The 13545-nt window shown below is 40.5% G+C and overlaps 1 protein-coding gene across 4 annotated transcripts in view; it reads left to right on the top strand.

The window, feature by feature from the left end:
* LOC124615983 (DNA (cytosine-5)-methyltransferase 1-like) overlaps positions 1–13545 on the top strand; it is a 227415-nt gene that overhangs the window by 26830 nt on the left and 187040 nt on the right. For all 4 annotated transcript variants that reach the window (XM_047144192.1, XM_047144191.1, XM_047144190.1 and 1 more), the window contains exons 3-4: positions 4211–4384; positions 7920–8085. In XM_047144192.1, coding sequence (XP_047000148.1) covers positions 4211–4384; positions 7920–8085 — 340 coding nt within the window. The remainder of the gene's footprint in view (positions 1–4210; positions 4385–7919; positions 8086–13545) is intronic.

Genomic DNA, 13545 nt, shown 5'->3' with positions numbered 1-13545 from the left:
AGGCGAGGTGTAGCTCTCCACTTATGTTTAGGCGTTGTCAGGCGGAATACTACAATTAGCCTTTTACTGAATGGAATGTATTCTGGCCCCCTCTTCTTCCCATGATTCAGCCCCCAGCACTGATTCTTTCGATAACAGATTGCTTCAACACCTCAATCCTCCAAAGTTGACAAAATCTCCTTTCGATGTTTAACTGTATTTTGTTTCAAAGTGCTTTCCCCTCTCAGTGGAGGGACAGTACTGTGGTTTCTGTCTTTAAGCCCAGAAATGATCCCCTCCTCCCTTGATAGTTACCAGTTGATCAGTCTGACCGACATCCCCTGCAAGTTATCTGAACGGAAGGTGGCTCGTTGGCTCCACTCGGTCTTCGAATCTCGAGACGTTTTGTCTGCTTACCAGTGCAGTTTTAGGGAGGGGCAGTCTCAAATCAGTTATCAGCTTCAGTTGGAAACCGCAGTTTGGCAGGCCATTTCACAGCGCCACCATCTTGTCACAGATTTCTTCGATCTTCGTGAGGGCTAAGACATGGCTTGGTGCCATTACATCTTACTTGGATTCTATGAGTGGAGTCCTTGGGGGCCCCTCCAGATTTTTATTCTCCAGTTCCTGTCCCATGCGTCGTTCGGAGTTGAGGTTGGAACTGTTCACAGCTCTCAGTTAACACAGGAGAATGGCATTCCAAAAGTTTTCATATTAAGTGTCCTTCTTTTCTTATCCTATTAATGGACTCATGGCCACTGTCGGACCGTTGGTCATTCCTGCTCTGTACGTGGATGAATTCTGTATCTGGACTAGTTCCCAATTGGAGGCCTCTGCAAAGCGGTGGCTTCAGGGTGCCATCCGGTGCATCTGCATGCTCTCTCACAGTTTTCAGTTCGCTCACCTTGAATCATGGATAGTGCATTTGTGTCACTGTACTATGGTCCATCATATTCTGGAACTCTACCTCGAAGCCCAACACCTGACCGTTGTCTGCCAGTTCTGTTTCTGAGTCTTCTTTTTGACAGCAAGATTACTTGGCTGCCCCATACGTGCCTTCTGAAGATTGGCTGTTTTCATAAAATCAGTGTCCTCTGCTTCCTTGCCCACACCTATTGGAGTGTGGATAGTTAAACTCTTCTTTGCCTCTGTAGGGCCTTAGTTATGTCCTGTCTCAACTCGGGTTGTCAAGTTTATGGGTCAGCTGCCCTTTCCACACTGCTCCTCTTGGACCTGGTCCATTATCTCGGTGTCTGTTTGGCAACAGATGCATTTTGCGCTAGCCCTGTCAAGTCTTCTGGTTGATGCTGGGATGCCCCCGCCCACCCCTTCTACCCCCCCTATTGGCAGGCGGTCCCAGCTCCTAGTTTCCTATGCAATCACTGTCCGCTCTTCCCATCCTCATTACTCCTATTTTGTTTCTGTTATGACTCAAGGATGTCACCCTCCCACTGTCCACTCTCAGGTGGGTTTACCGGTTGGACTTCATCTCTCTTCTCTTCGTCCAAATTTTCATCTTCCCACTTTGTCCTGTTCCCGTTGTCCTCTCCTGAACATCCCCTCTTATTTCCTTAGCCCTGATTTTGGATGGGTCTGTCTGCGTCTGAAAGCCTCTGTCGCTTCAGTGCTCTCTTTGTTCTGCTCTCTTTTCTGGAAGTTTTAGGATGCTATTGTTTTTACATCAATGGCTGCAAATACACCCATCATGTGGGAGAAGCCTTCACATCTTCTTTTGGTATGGAACACCAGCTCTTGCCTGCCATGTGTGGGTTGTTTGCTGCAGAACTGATGATCATTTACTGGGCCCTTTTCTTTATTAAAGAGCTACCCATCACCTTAGTTTTGGTAGTACGAACTCGATGAGTGGCCTTCAGGCTATCGCTCAATATTTTTCCAACCACCCCTTAGTTTTTGCCCTCAATGACCTCACGTATCTTGACCATGCTGCTTGTTTGGTTGATTTAATTTTGATTCCCGGCTATGTGGGTATCCTGGGTAACGAGCTCGCCGATCGTCTGGCAATGGGGGCAGTCACTTTACCCACCCCCTCGCCTATTCGTTCTCAATTATCCCTCCAAACGGATTTGTGGCATCATGTCAAATCTCTTTACACTTAGTCATGGGCCGACTCTCTGCAGGGGTGGGGGTGTGGGGTGGGGGGCACAATGCTGTCCAATAAACTTGGTGCAATTAAGGGGCTCCTGCCATGTGGTGTTCTCCATTCCGCCTTCCCCAGTGGGAAGTTACCACCCTCTGCCATCTTGATATTGGCCATTTGAGGTTGACCCATGATTTTTTTTACTCAGTAATGAATGCCCCTTTCTTGCCCGCCTCATTTGTAGTTGCGGGGCATCCCTCATCGTGATCCATATTTTGCTGGACTGCTGCCACCTTAGTAGGTATTAGTGGACAATTCTTGCATGGTTACATCTGCCTCCTCTCCCCCTTTCTTTTTTTTTTTACAGCCTTTCAGCTTTGCCTCTAAGCTGTCCAGGTTTCCTGCCTTTTTTTGTATATTTTGTCTGGTCTTTCGTGTCATTTTTCCCCCATTTTCCTCTATCATCTTCCTCTGGTGTTGTCCTCATTGTATCGTGATCATGGTATGGTGCGGGGTCTGGGTGGATCGGCGGCAGTGCTTGGGCCCCATTGCATGTAGTGCCTCTGGGGCACTCCCTGCTCTGCCCCTCCCCCCTGCCCCCCTCTGTGTTCCTTCCTTTTCTTTGCTGTTGCTGGCATCACGATGTTCCTTCTGCCTCTTTCTTTGCCCACTTTCTTTTCTGATAGAGTGGGCTGTGCTACTGGTGTTGTTCCTCCCTTAGTTTCTGCCACATGGGATCCTGAAACCAATGATCTCACTGTTTGGACCTTCGACCCATCCACCCCTCCCCCTCCCGCCCCAACTGCAAATTGACCAAACAACTAGTTGCATTTGGAACCCTGGCTTTACCCTCTATCAATTTTCTGAACTCCCAAGTTTGTGAACTACCATTCCCTTACAGCCTTTCATCTTGTGTTCTGCCTGGATTCAATGGAAATTAGTTTCCTCCTCTTCCTTCTTTCAAAATTGTCTCCTCCCTCCCTTCATTCTACTCTGTTTATGTATTATACTTCTTTTTTTTGCATTGGCTGTTCTCTTTTTCGTATCACACCTCTGCTTCTAATTACGTACTCTCCTCTGTTATCTTATAACTCAAGTTCTAAAATGGTGACTGATATAGTTTCAATCCTTCTGATGCCTTTTCATTAGTGTTTTCTTGCCTTCATCATGCGTTGTGTGTCCCTCTTAAACTGGATGCAGAATGACTTGCATTATTTTTCCCATCTCACTTAGTTTTTGTTCTCTCTTTTCTGAAGAAGGAATCCATGGTTCCAAGAGGCAGGAATACTGTTTTATCTGTTCAACTTTCTGTTGCCTCTATTTAATTAGCAGCATCAACAACAAACAGCTAAGAAAAGCATCTAATGTTGTTCACGAGATCATTTATATGTTTTTGGGGTGCACCGAAAGCTGCTTGCACATCTGACAGTTTCACTCCATTAAGAATGACGTGCCGAATTCCAACTGTTAAGAAGTCCTGCATCCAATCACAAAGCTGGTGCAACATACTCTAATCACAAATGTTGTTCACCTGGTGACTACTGAACATATGAAATGCCTTGTGTAAGGTAGTGAACATATCAATCTGGGTGCTGTGACCTGCCTTCTGGATATTTCGGTTGAAGATAACGTGCCGAGTTTCTCTAGATATCTGCCATTACTACATTGCTCTGTCCCTAATGGCCTCACCCTCCGTTGGTTGTGTTAAACCCTAATCATCCATCCTTCTGTATGAAACATGACGTGTGGCACATGTGCTGGATTTATTTATAAGGTAGTTCATAACATTTTAAAATGTCAGCTGATGCTCAATGCCTCCTCTGCATGGTGGGTAACAATGTATCTAATTTATATTGTAGTTTTTAAAATGTTGCATAGTTGCAAAGAAATAGTTAAAAACCTCTTTAACTTTTGATCCCAGTAATAGCTCTTTATAGTTTTGTGAACTATATTCATAAGTGGAATTGCTACCCATTTCAGTGTGCACATTTCTTGTTAATGACTTTCTTTTCAGAGAGTTTCCTAAAACATACAGGTACAATTGTAGATATCCACTGTGCAAGGCATATTTAATTTTGCATTTTTCTCATTTTTTTTATTTATTATGATTATTTTTATATTTTTTTCTTGCAGGCTCTCCACATGTGAAAGATGGTAAGGGCCAGAAGCAACTAAGCATTAAATCATTATTTCCTTCATCCAAGAAAAATAATACAGATGGAACAGCTGAAGAGTGTATGAATGTAGAGACTGGAAGCAGCCAGTTAACAAGCGTTGTGAAATCTGAAACAAAAGAAAACTTTGATAGTAAGTGTTTAATGTTCATACATGTTGTTTAGTATTGTGTTCAGTTACAATTAAGTTGGACATAAATGGAATCTATAGTGAAGGTATTGTTTGAGATCAAAAGTTTATATGGATCTACCCCTATTATTGGTGATGTATTGTGAATTGGTATGATGTTTTCATTTTAGACACAGTACACCATGAGAGCATGCATGGCCACTGAAGGCTACTGAAGGAAACTCTTTAAATACCATGTAATACTCATGTCCTTGATTTGAAGTAATTTAGACTAGTGTTGGTATTTACAGTGGTATATACTGATAGTTATGAGATGAGAAGATTGCTTGGATGTTCATTTTCCCTTAAGCTGACATTGAGCTGTGTGGGCTTGATAGCCAATTTCCTCGCTCTGGGATCATCTTTGCCTCTTAACTTTGGACCTTGCGAGTGGTACCCTCGCTAGCGATAAAAGCGTGATGTGGGAAGGTTTTTGGATCAGAGAGGTTGGTCAGGAACTAGAATTTTTTATCCTAGCGTGGTTTGATGGCTATGTGGAGTTGTTTTTGATTAGTTCAATGCTAGCGGAGGCAGCACAGTCTCTTGGTGTTTTAAGGAGTGGAAGATCAGTCCCATCCTGCCAATGCTAAGTAAATTGTCTGTGGCTCTTGTCTCTCCTCATCCTCCTCTTTCACCTTGTGGTGAGTTTTGTGTTCTGAAATCAGGTTGTTTGTTACGAATGTTGTTTATTGAAGGTCTTTGACTTGCCTGCCCCCCTCCCCCCCTTGTTTTAAAAGGAAACCTGTACTTAGTTACGACCTATGAGAATATGTTTTATAATTAATGGTGAAAAGATGTTTTATAATTAATGGCAGTTGTATATGAGGAATTTTGCTAAGCTTGCTTGGTACTGGTTACTGATGATAACGACGACACCCCCCCCCCCCCCTCCCGTCCAAAGAAAAGAGGGAGGGGATGACCACACCACTGTACCTGGTTATGTGCTGTTTATTTAAAGCTGTTTTTCTTTATTTGATGCCAAGCTCTGTAAGGCTGTGATACCACTACAGCAGATGTGACACGAGACATAGTTCCTCATTCCATTGCAGCCCTCTTAGCAGACATACCTAACTCGCATTGGTTAGAAGAAGAGGAACCATTCCAGAGTATTCACAAGTTTTTTCAACATTTTCAGTGGCAGGGAAAGCAGTATCACCTTGAAGGTACTTGGTGGTGTGGAAATCGGAATGAATGTTTGCTGGGCTTGAGGGACAACATCCATTGTCAGTAAAACTGATTATGTGACTGTCATATCTCCTGATTTTCACAGTGTTAATACTTAGGACACATCTTTGTATATATCATGATGCTTTGTTTGATTTGTAGTGACCCAGCTAATTGTCAGTTCATGTTATTTTATTTCTGCGTAAATTAAATCTCATCTGAAAGTGGGACAGTGCGGTGGTGCAGTGATTAACAGGATAAAATTGTAGGGCAAGACAATCCTCTCAATTGCAAAAGTTGTGATTAAATTGTTGTACTTCTTGTGTCTGTGTGTCGTGTTGACTACTGTTTCAATGTTTCTCATTAGACAGATCTTCTGCACCAGGGTGATGTTACCCAAAACATTAATTTCCTTCTTCCTGAAATAAGATTCAAAAATTATTTCCTTCTGTGCCTACAACTCCCCCTTGCCTGATGGCTGCAGTGTTTTCACGGCTGAGCTGGTGGCTGTATCTCGTGCTCTTGAGCACATCTGTTCATGCCCTGGGGAGTCGTTTCTTCTGTGTGCTGACTCCTTGAGCAGCCTACAAGATATTGACCAATGCTAGCCTCGTCATCCTTTGGTAGCGACCATCCAGGAGTCAATCTATGCCCTGGAACGGTCCAATCGTTCAGTGGTGTTTGTCTGGATCCCAGGTCACGTCGGATTCCCAGGGAACAAACTTGACAACAGGCTACGAGGAAACACCGCTTATGGAGATTGGCTTCTCTGCAACTGAACTGCATTCAGTACTACGCCGCAAGGTTTTGCGGCTTTGGGAGGCGGAATGTTATAACCTCAGTATACACAACAAAATGCATGCCATTAAGGAGACTACGAATGTGGGGAAAACCTCCACATGGGCCTCTCGCAGGGACTCTGTGGTTCTCTGCTGGCTCCGCATTGGAGATGCCTGGGTGACACACGGCTACCTCCTGTGCCGTGATGACCCACCTCAGTGTCAGTGCAGCACCTGGCTGAGAGTGGCCCATATCTTGGTGAGCTGTCATTTTTTTGGCTGCCCTGGGACGAACTTTTCAGTTACCGGACTCGTTGCCTTTAATTTTAGCTGACGACGACTCATCATCTAATTTAGTTTTAGGTTTTATATCTTATGGTGGGTTTTATCATTCTATATAAATTTTAGCTCATGTCCTTTGTCCCTTTGTGTTCTGCTCTCTAATGATTTAGGGTGGATGTTTTAATTGTCACAGAGTGGCTGGAGTTTCCTTTCTGTTCTTGTAGTCGGCCAGCCACGGTCATCTGCTCTCTTGTTTTTCCCCTTCTACATGTTCCTTGCTTCTGTCTGTGGTTTTCTTTTCCTGTTTTGCCCATAGTAGTGTTGGTTGTCCTTCTGTTCCTCTTCTGGTTCTTCCTTTCTCCTGTTATTGTGCTGTACGTCTCCTTTCTTTTCTTCTTTTCCTTGTGTAATTATTTTACAGGGATCAAGGGAGCGATGACCTTGTAGTTTGGTCCCTTCCCTCCCCCCTCCGTCCTTAAAAAACCAACATACAATCAATCAATCCCATCGGCATTCCAGAACTGGATCCATTTTTATATTGATATGACTACCATCCAGCTATCGACCAGGATGAACGGTCACTGCCAAGCTGTGGCAGAGAGCATGATAGACCATCCTATGGTAACATGCTTGATTTCAGTGGTTGTATTACAACCAGGGGCCCTCTGGATGCTTCCCTCCACCACCAGCTTTTCCGATCTACACAGATGGGAGCTATCCTTAAAACACATTCTCCACTCCTGAAATTATCGTGGCCTCAGCCTACGGTAACCTACTGTCCGCATACTCTCAACTCCACAGTTTGTGCCCACTCTGTCCTATCACCACTTTCTTGTTCACATACCCTTACTCTCACTGTTTTCTGCCCTCTGCTAATGCATGCACCCATCTTTACCCTTTCCCACTCTTCCCTTTTTCCACTCTCCCCCTTCCTCACAGACTCCCAAAGCTGCACCTGGCAATCCTGTCATGCATCCATCCAGTCCCTACACGCTCTGTCAGACAGTGCTCTTTTCTCCCCCAACCTGTACCCTGTTATCCCTCCCCCTTCCCCACCTCATTCTAGAATGCTGCGTTCATTCAATGTGACAGCTGCATTCTGGTCCAACCTGCCGGAGATGGCAGCCGTGTGTGTGTGTGTGTGTGTGTGTGTGTGTGTGTGTGTTTTAGAGAGAGAGAGAGAGAGAGAGAGAGAGAGAGAGAGAGAGAGAGAGAGATTTGTTTTTGTTGTTGTTTGGGTAAAGAGTGAAGTAATAATTTTTGTTCTATTAAAGGTTGCTCTTCATTGAACAAACATGAAACGGAAAATGGTGAAAGTTCAACATCTGTTGATACTTCTAGCATGAAAAAAGAGGTATCTGTTGATTCTGAAGGAACTTCAGCATCACATCCACAGGAAAAGAAACCAAGACTAGCAGAATGTGAGCCAAATGGAAAAGAGTAAGACAAATTGATTTATCAGCTTACTGTGTTTAGGGTGCTGGAGTTTTCTATGAATAGTAGCAACAACCATAGTGTTACCTGCTTTCCTGTAGATGCATTGAAGTTGCTGATGGCAGACATCTTCAAAATATTCTGCAGTACTTTATTATTAATTACAAAGTCCACTGCCAGATTTCCAGGTACAAATCGTTTTCCTCAAATTCCAATACACTTTCTAATACATTCTTGAAGAAAATTTTTACGGTTTCAGCTGAAGTTGAGTATACGTAACCGTATTAATTTATCATCAATCATACTTGTTAGTCATTCAACATATTTTGCTTTTGCATCTTTTATGTAATCACCAGCCATTGGATTGTATTGTCCATCTTTTCTTGTATTTGGAATTCAGTGAATTTCCTTGAACCACGAACCATCCATGCCAAATGACTTGCTGACCTAAATTTCCTTTCATTGCAGTCATAATTATAACTGCCTTTCTTGTTTGTTTGCTGATCAGTTTGTTTTTCAATTCTTTATAGTGATTTCTAACATGCATCTATCCATTTCATGCGAAGCAGTCATCAGTGTTTTAAAGATTTCCGCACTGAAAGTACAGGTATTACGACAACAATTTAGAATTGGTAGTACGTAATAAACTTTTCTGGTTCCTGTGTGTAAAAAAAAAAAAAAAAAAAAAAAAAAAAACTGTTTAGTTTCTCAAAAATATTCCATGCCATTATTACTTTTCTGTTTATTTGTAAACTGCCCTAAACCCAACAACAAATAAATTGGTTCTGTGATTTCATTGTTAATTTGTGCTGTTTCCTTTCCATAATGTTGATTATAATAAGTAATTTTTCAGGCCTACCTTGCTAACAACAACTAACAAACCAAAAGTACTGGAGACCTGGGAGATGTTGTGGATTAAAGCTCCCTCTTAGTGTGTTGAAATTTAGTTGACACCTGCACACTTATGGACTTCCTTTAACTTGCAAATTTAAGACGATAATACAAAGTTTAAATTAATTTTTACCCTTAAATTATTTTCTTTTTTCTTTCTTATTTGGAAAGTAACAGGACGCTATCTCTTTTGTCATAGTACCAGATACTACTGATGTAATTATAAACAGCATCTTCTCTGCTTCAGCTATCTGTATTATGTAAATATTTATTACTAAAAATGTATAAAAATAGATAGCATTTTTTTCCGAGTTTTTACGAATTTACTTGCAAACCTCCATCCAGAAACTTTTACGAAATATTGTTTGGTTAATGTTAGTTAATAGACAGTGCAAGCACAGTGGGCAATATTTTTCTGTGTAAACTGTTAAAAATTTTTGAAAATTCTGCATATTTTGCTTCACTGAATTTCTAGTGTAAAGTATGCACTGTTCCCAGCACTCCTCTGTTTATAACAAACGAGTGAGAACTTGCTCATAAAGCATTCTGCGTCGAGTTTTGTGTTTGGTGTGAACTAGATACAATATCAATGAGACGTGTGGACTATGAAAAAAGACACAAGGAGGTGGTGTTTAAGAAAAGTGAAAAACATTTCACAGTTGTTGGAAATCTGTTAAAGGTATTGCAAAAATATCTTGGGCCTCAAGTAATGGTATTAGCATCACAGCTATTGTGCAGGAATTGCTACACTCACCTGAATGTGAAACTTAAGAAGACAATGCACATATTTATATTCCTGGGGGTGAAGTTTTTGATGGATTGAATGCTAGCATTTCTGCTGTAGTCCCTACTAAATCCCCCCTTATACGTCCAGGAAAAGTAAGAAGTATAAGAAGAAAACAGTGTGTAAAAAGAAAAGTGGAAAAAATTGAAACAAGTTTGACACAAGTAACATTTTCAAAATTTTGTGAAGTGTGTAATGTAGACACACTTGGTGCAGGACCTGAAGAAGGTGATATGTGCAGGAAATGTGATATGTGGTTTTAAAACCTAAATACTGCTATCACAGCGGCCACCTATACTGAGAAAGTACAGTTACTGACACCGACACCACGTAGCTACACCAAGCAGCAGATACAGAAATACGTACCCACTTCCTCACATTATTTGATTTCAAAAGCTTGTAAAATGAAGAATGAGAAAGGTATTTGAGCATGCGCAGATTCTTACTGTGGGCATCTGTTGAAAGGTGATACACTTACTGTTGCTCTTGAATATTACCTTAGTGATCACAAAGATTGTAGTAGGCAAAGTCCTCACCAGGCTGATGTTATCCCTGTTAGTGAAAATGGTGGAAAAAGTTAAAAAGGTAAAAAGATATATGACAAGATCAACAAGAGAAGCATATCTCCTAATGAAAAAGGAGAATTTAAAAATTGGTCTCACAAAATTCTACTCCTTACAGCCAAATGGTAAAATGCCAGCCAGTGAAAGAAGTATGCACATGTATTTACTGCACTAAATTGAAACTTTTGTTTTACAATAAGCAGTGTCATAGGAAAGAAGTCCACAAGAGATAGACCTGATGCTTTAGTGTATATGTCAAGACCCGCTGGACAAATGTTGGTTGTAGGAGTGTGCAATGTGTCCTGGTGCTGAAGTGATGACTATTAAAGCATTACACTCTCAGGATACTGACAGTGACATAACCTATGCACTGTGGGAGGGAAGAGAGTTGGTGAAGAAGATAGTAGAACCAGAGAAGTTTGTTACAGAGGTTAGGCGTTGGGTCACGAAAGGAATGGCTCACCATCATGTCCGAGGATTCAGAGACAGGCCATAGCAGAAGTAAAATCATCAACCAGTCATGGAAAAAGTGCATGTGATGGTATAGGAGGCATCTGTAAACATTGTCCAACAAGATTAAATCTCCAGCATGAAGCTGTTGATGCTATGAGATGCTGCTGGTTTTGTATACACCATATCAACATTAGTAACAAATATGAAACTCTTAATTCTAAATGAAAGTACATTAAGGAAATTCCATTTGAAAAAGAGAGAAGAGTGGTCTGCTATGAAGCCTGCAGTAGGAATTTAATTGAGCCATTTAATTCCTTGTGTGTATGACAATCACTGGTGGGTAGGACAGTTAATAAGTCTCTCTCATGAGCTGCAAGGTATAACTGCCTCCTTTATGAACAGGGCCCTGCTAATGCTTTCAAATGGCCATCATTAAAAGGTCAGTGTGCAGTTCCCATTTCCCAAGTACTGCTCTTATTGGATCATCCTTGTCCGTGTGTAAATTCAGCTCGGCTATACAAGTTAAATGGGAAGCAGGTGGAAAAAAAAGAAAAACAGATTAACTCTTTTCAACAGAACAGTGTTGATTGTTACATTGTAAGCAACTTTGATTCATGGAAAGTCATGAAGAAGTAAAATTATGACAGAAGACAATAATAATTTGTGAATAATATCATAAAAAGAAAACCGGGTATAAATATTCCATACATCTCATTTTTGCTATAAAATTCTTTTGAACAAAATTATGAATTGTTTTCCCACTCATTTTTAATGTTGTAAAGTAATTATTTTGATTCAGAAATACCAGTTTTGCATGACATTTACTTAAAATCAGCACTCAGTTTAAATATTTAGGTGTCCATGATTTTTTTGACCTTGAGAGCAGAGCTAGGTCTACCTAAAACTTTCTCACGTTTTGTACAGACAAGTATTGGCACTCCGATTGTACATTCCCTAAGTATAATACCAACTAATGTGCCATGAAATTTTAGAACATGTAGAATGGAGTTTTTGGAGAAAATAATTTCTAAATAACCAAAAAATTTCAGATTCTTTCATCTTTATGCGCAAATGTTTTGACAGTTTAAAAGTTTCATGCGTTGATGTCATAGCTGACAGTTAGCACTCCTTCCACTTTATTATTTCTCAAGACAGTTAGCATCCTGTGACTATTTATATTTTCGAAACATAATTTTGAAACTCACCAAAAAGTCACAAATTTTCATAGTTTATTTTTATAAAAAAAACTGGAAAAAGAGCTCAGAAGTGTTTATTTATTAATCATGTCTCATAGTATTGGGGAAAAAAGTATTTATTGAAAATACATTCAGATCTCTCTCTCTCTCTTTCGGTTTCTTTATTACAATTTTTCAATTTTCAATTTTCCCTTTTTGTTATGACATTTTCACAAATACTTTCATTTCGAGAGGACTGTGGTGTTTTAACAGATCATCAGAAAATCAAAATATTGTAGTTTTGGAGAGGTATCATGTGGAACTTCAACATACATTTTTTTTTTCAGCAAACTTTGAAATAGTGATGTGACACATTCACTCTCTACCTGTATGATTTGAGATGCAATCGCCCAGATATTTTAGTTTCATAACATTATGATTTGAAGTAAATAGTATATAACAGTGAATTTTGGTTGTGATCAGAGATGAATTACATACATTGTGTGGACGAAACTTTCTTTAGTTTTTGCTGTTACAGAATTTTTGTGTTTTTATTATTACCTGTAGCCTAGCAATATCTAGATTAGATGGGAACGTGACTGTTTGATGGTGAATCGGTGACACCACCGAATGTGAAAGCAAAAATTGATTGTGGTGAGAGATTGACCTGTAGCATAGCCCGAGGTGTAGGTTAGGTTGGGAGGGGGCCCAAATATTGGTTGTGAGTTGGTGAAGTGAATAAATGTGAAAGCTAGAAACTGGTTCTGTTGTTTGACTGACATGTAGCATAGGCCAAGGTATATGTAAGAGTGATGTCTCTCTGCCTGAAAGATTAGTGGCAGTGATAAATAGATAATAGTGTAAGTTCTGTTAATAGTTATTTCTGTGTTGCACAGATTCTTTTGATCTAACCACATAGAAAGGGGGTCGGTTTGCTTAAGGGAGGTTATTTCATCCTAACCTAAAGAAAAATTTGCTAAGGCGTATTTATTTTCAGAGATATTATGTTTTAATTTTCTGACCCGAGTTTGTCTGTAGTCACCATAATTATTAATGTTGCACTTGGTGTTCTTGTAAGTATCCAATGGGAAATACTGAAACAGATGAGTTGAGCCTCTTTTGAGTGGACAGTTCGATTTTACTCCTTTGTGTTTTCAGTTACAGCCTCCGAAAGAGTTTTTTACAGGGATCTTGTCCTTTTGGAATACGAATGCAGTTAACTGGTGTAGCTTGCACAGTTTTGTAGCTATTCATGGAAAGTGTCCAAAGTGTGATGGGGATATGAGCCTTATTTGTCACACAAAAGATACAGATGGGGTGCAGTGGATAAATCAGTGAATCAATTTTCGACATAATCACCCTTTATTTCAATACGACTTCACATCTGTGAATTAACAACTCGGTGCTTTTCAAAAAGTAAAACGATTTCCCATGTTTGCACCCCTCCCCCCATATAGTGTAGTCAATGAAGATTAACATATTCTGGCCCTCCTTAGCTTCTATAATTATCTAGTCATACCTTGATTACCTGCATACTGTTGCTCAACTTCTAGAGACTTTACACCAACTCTTACATGGTATTAGTTGGAGAGGTGTGGCA

The sequence above is a fragment of the Schistocerca americana genome, chromosome 5, assembly GCF_021461395.2.
Source record: "Schistocerca americana isolate TAMUIC-IGC-003095 chromosome 5, iqSchAmer2.1, whole genome shotgun sequence".
NCBI classification, from domain to species: domain Eukaryota; kingdom Metazoa; phylum Arthropoda; class Insecta; order Orthoptera; family Acrididae; genus Schistocerca; species Schistocerca americana.
Note: the sequence above shows the minus strand (reverse complement) of the source record. Positions and strands in the feature narration are given on the sequence as shown.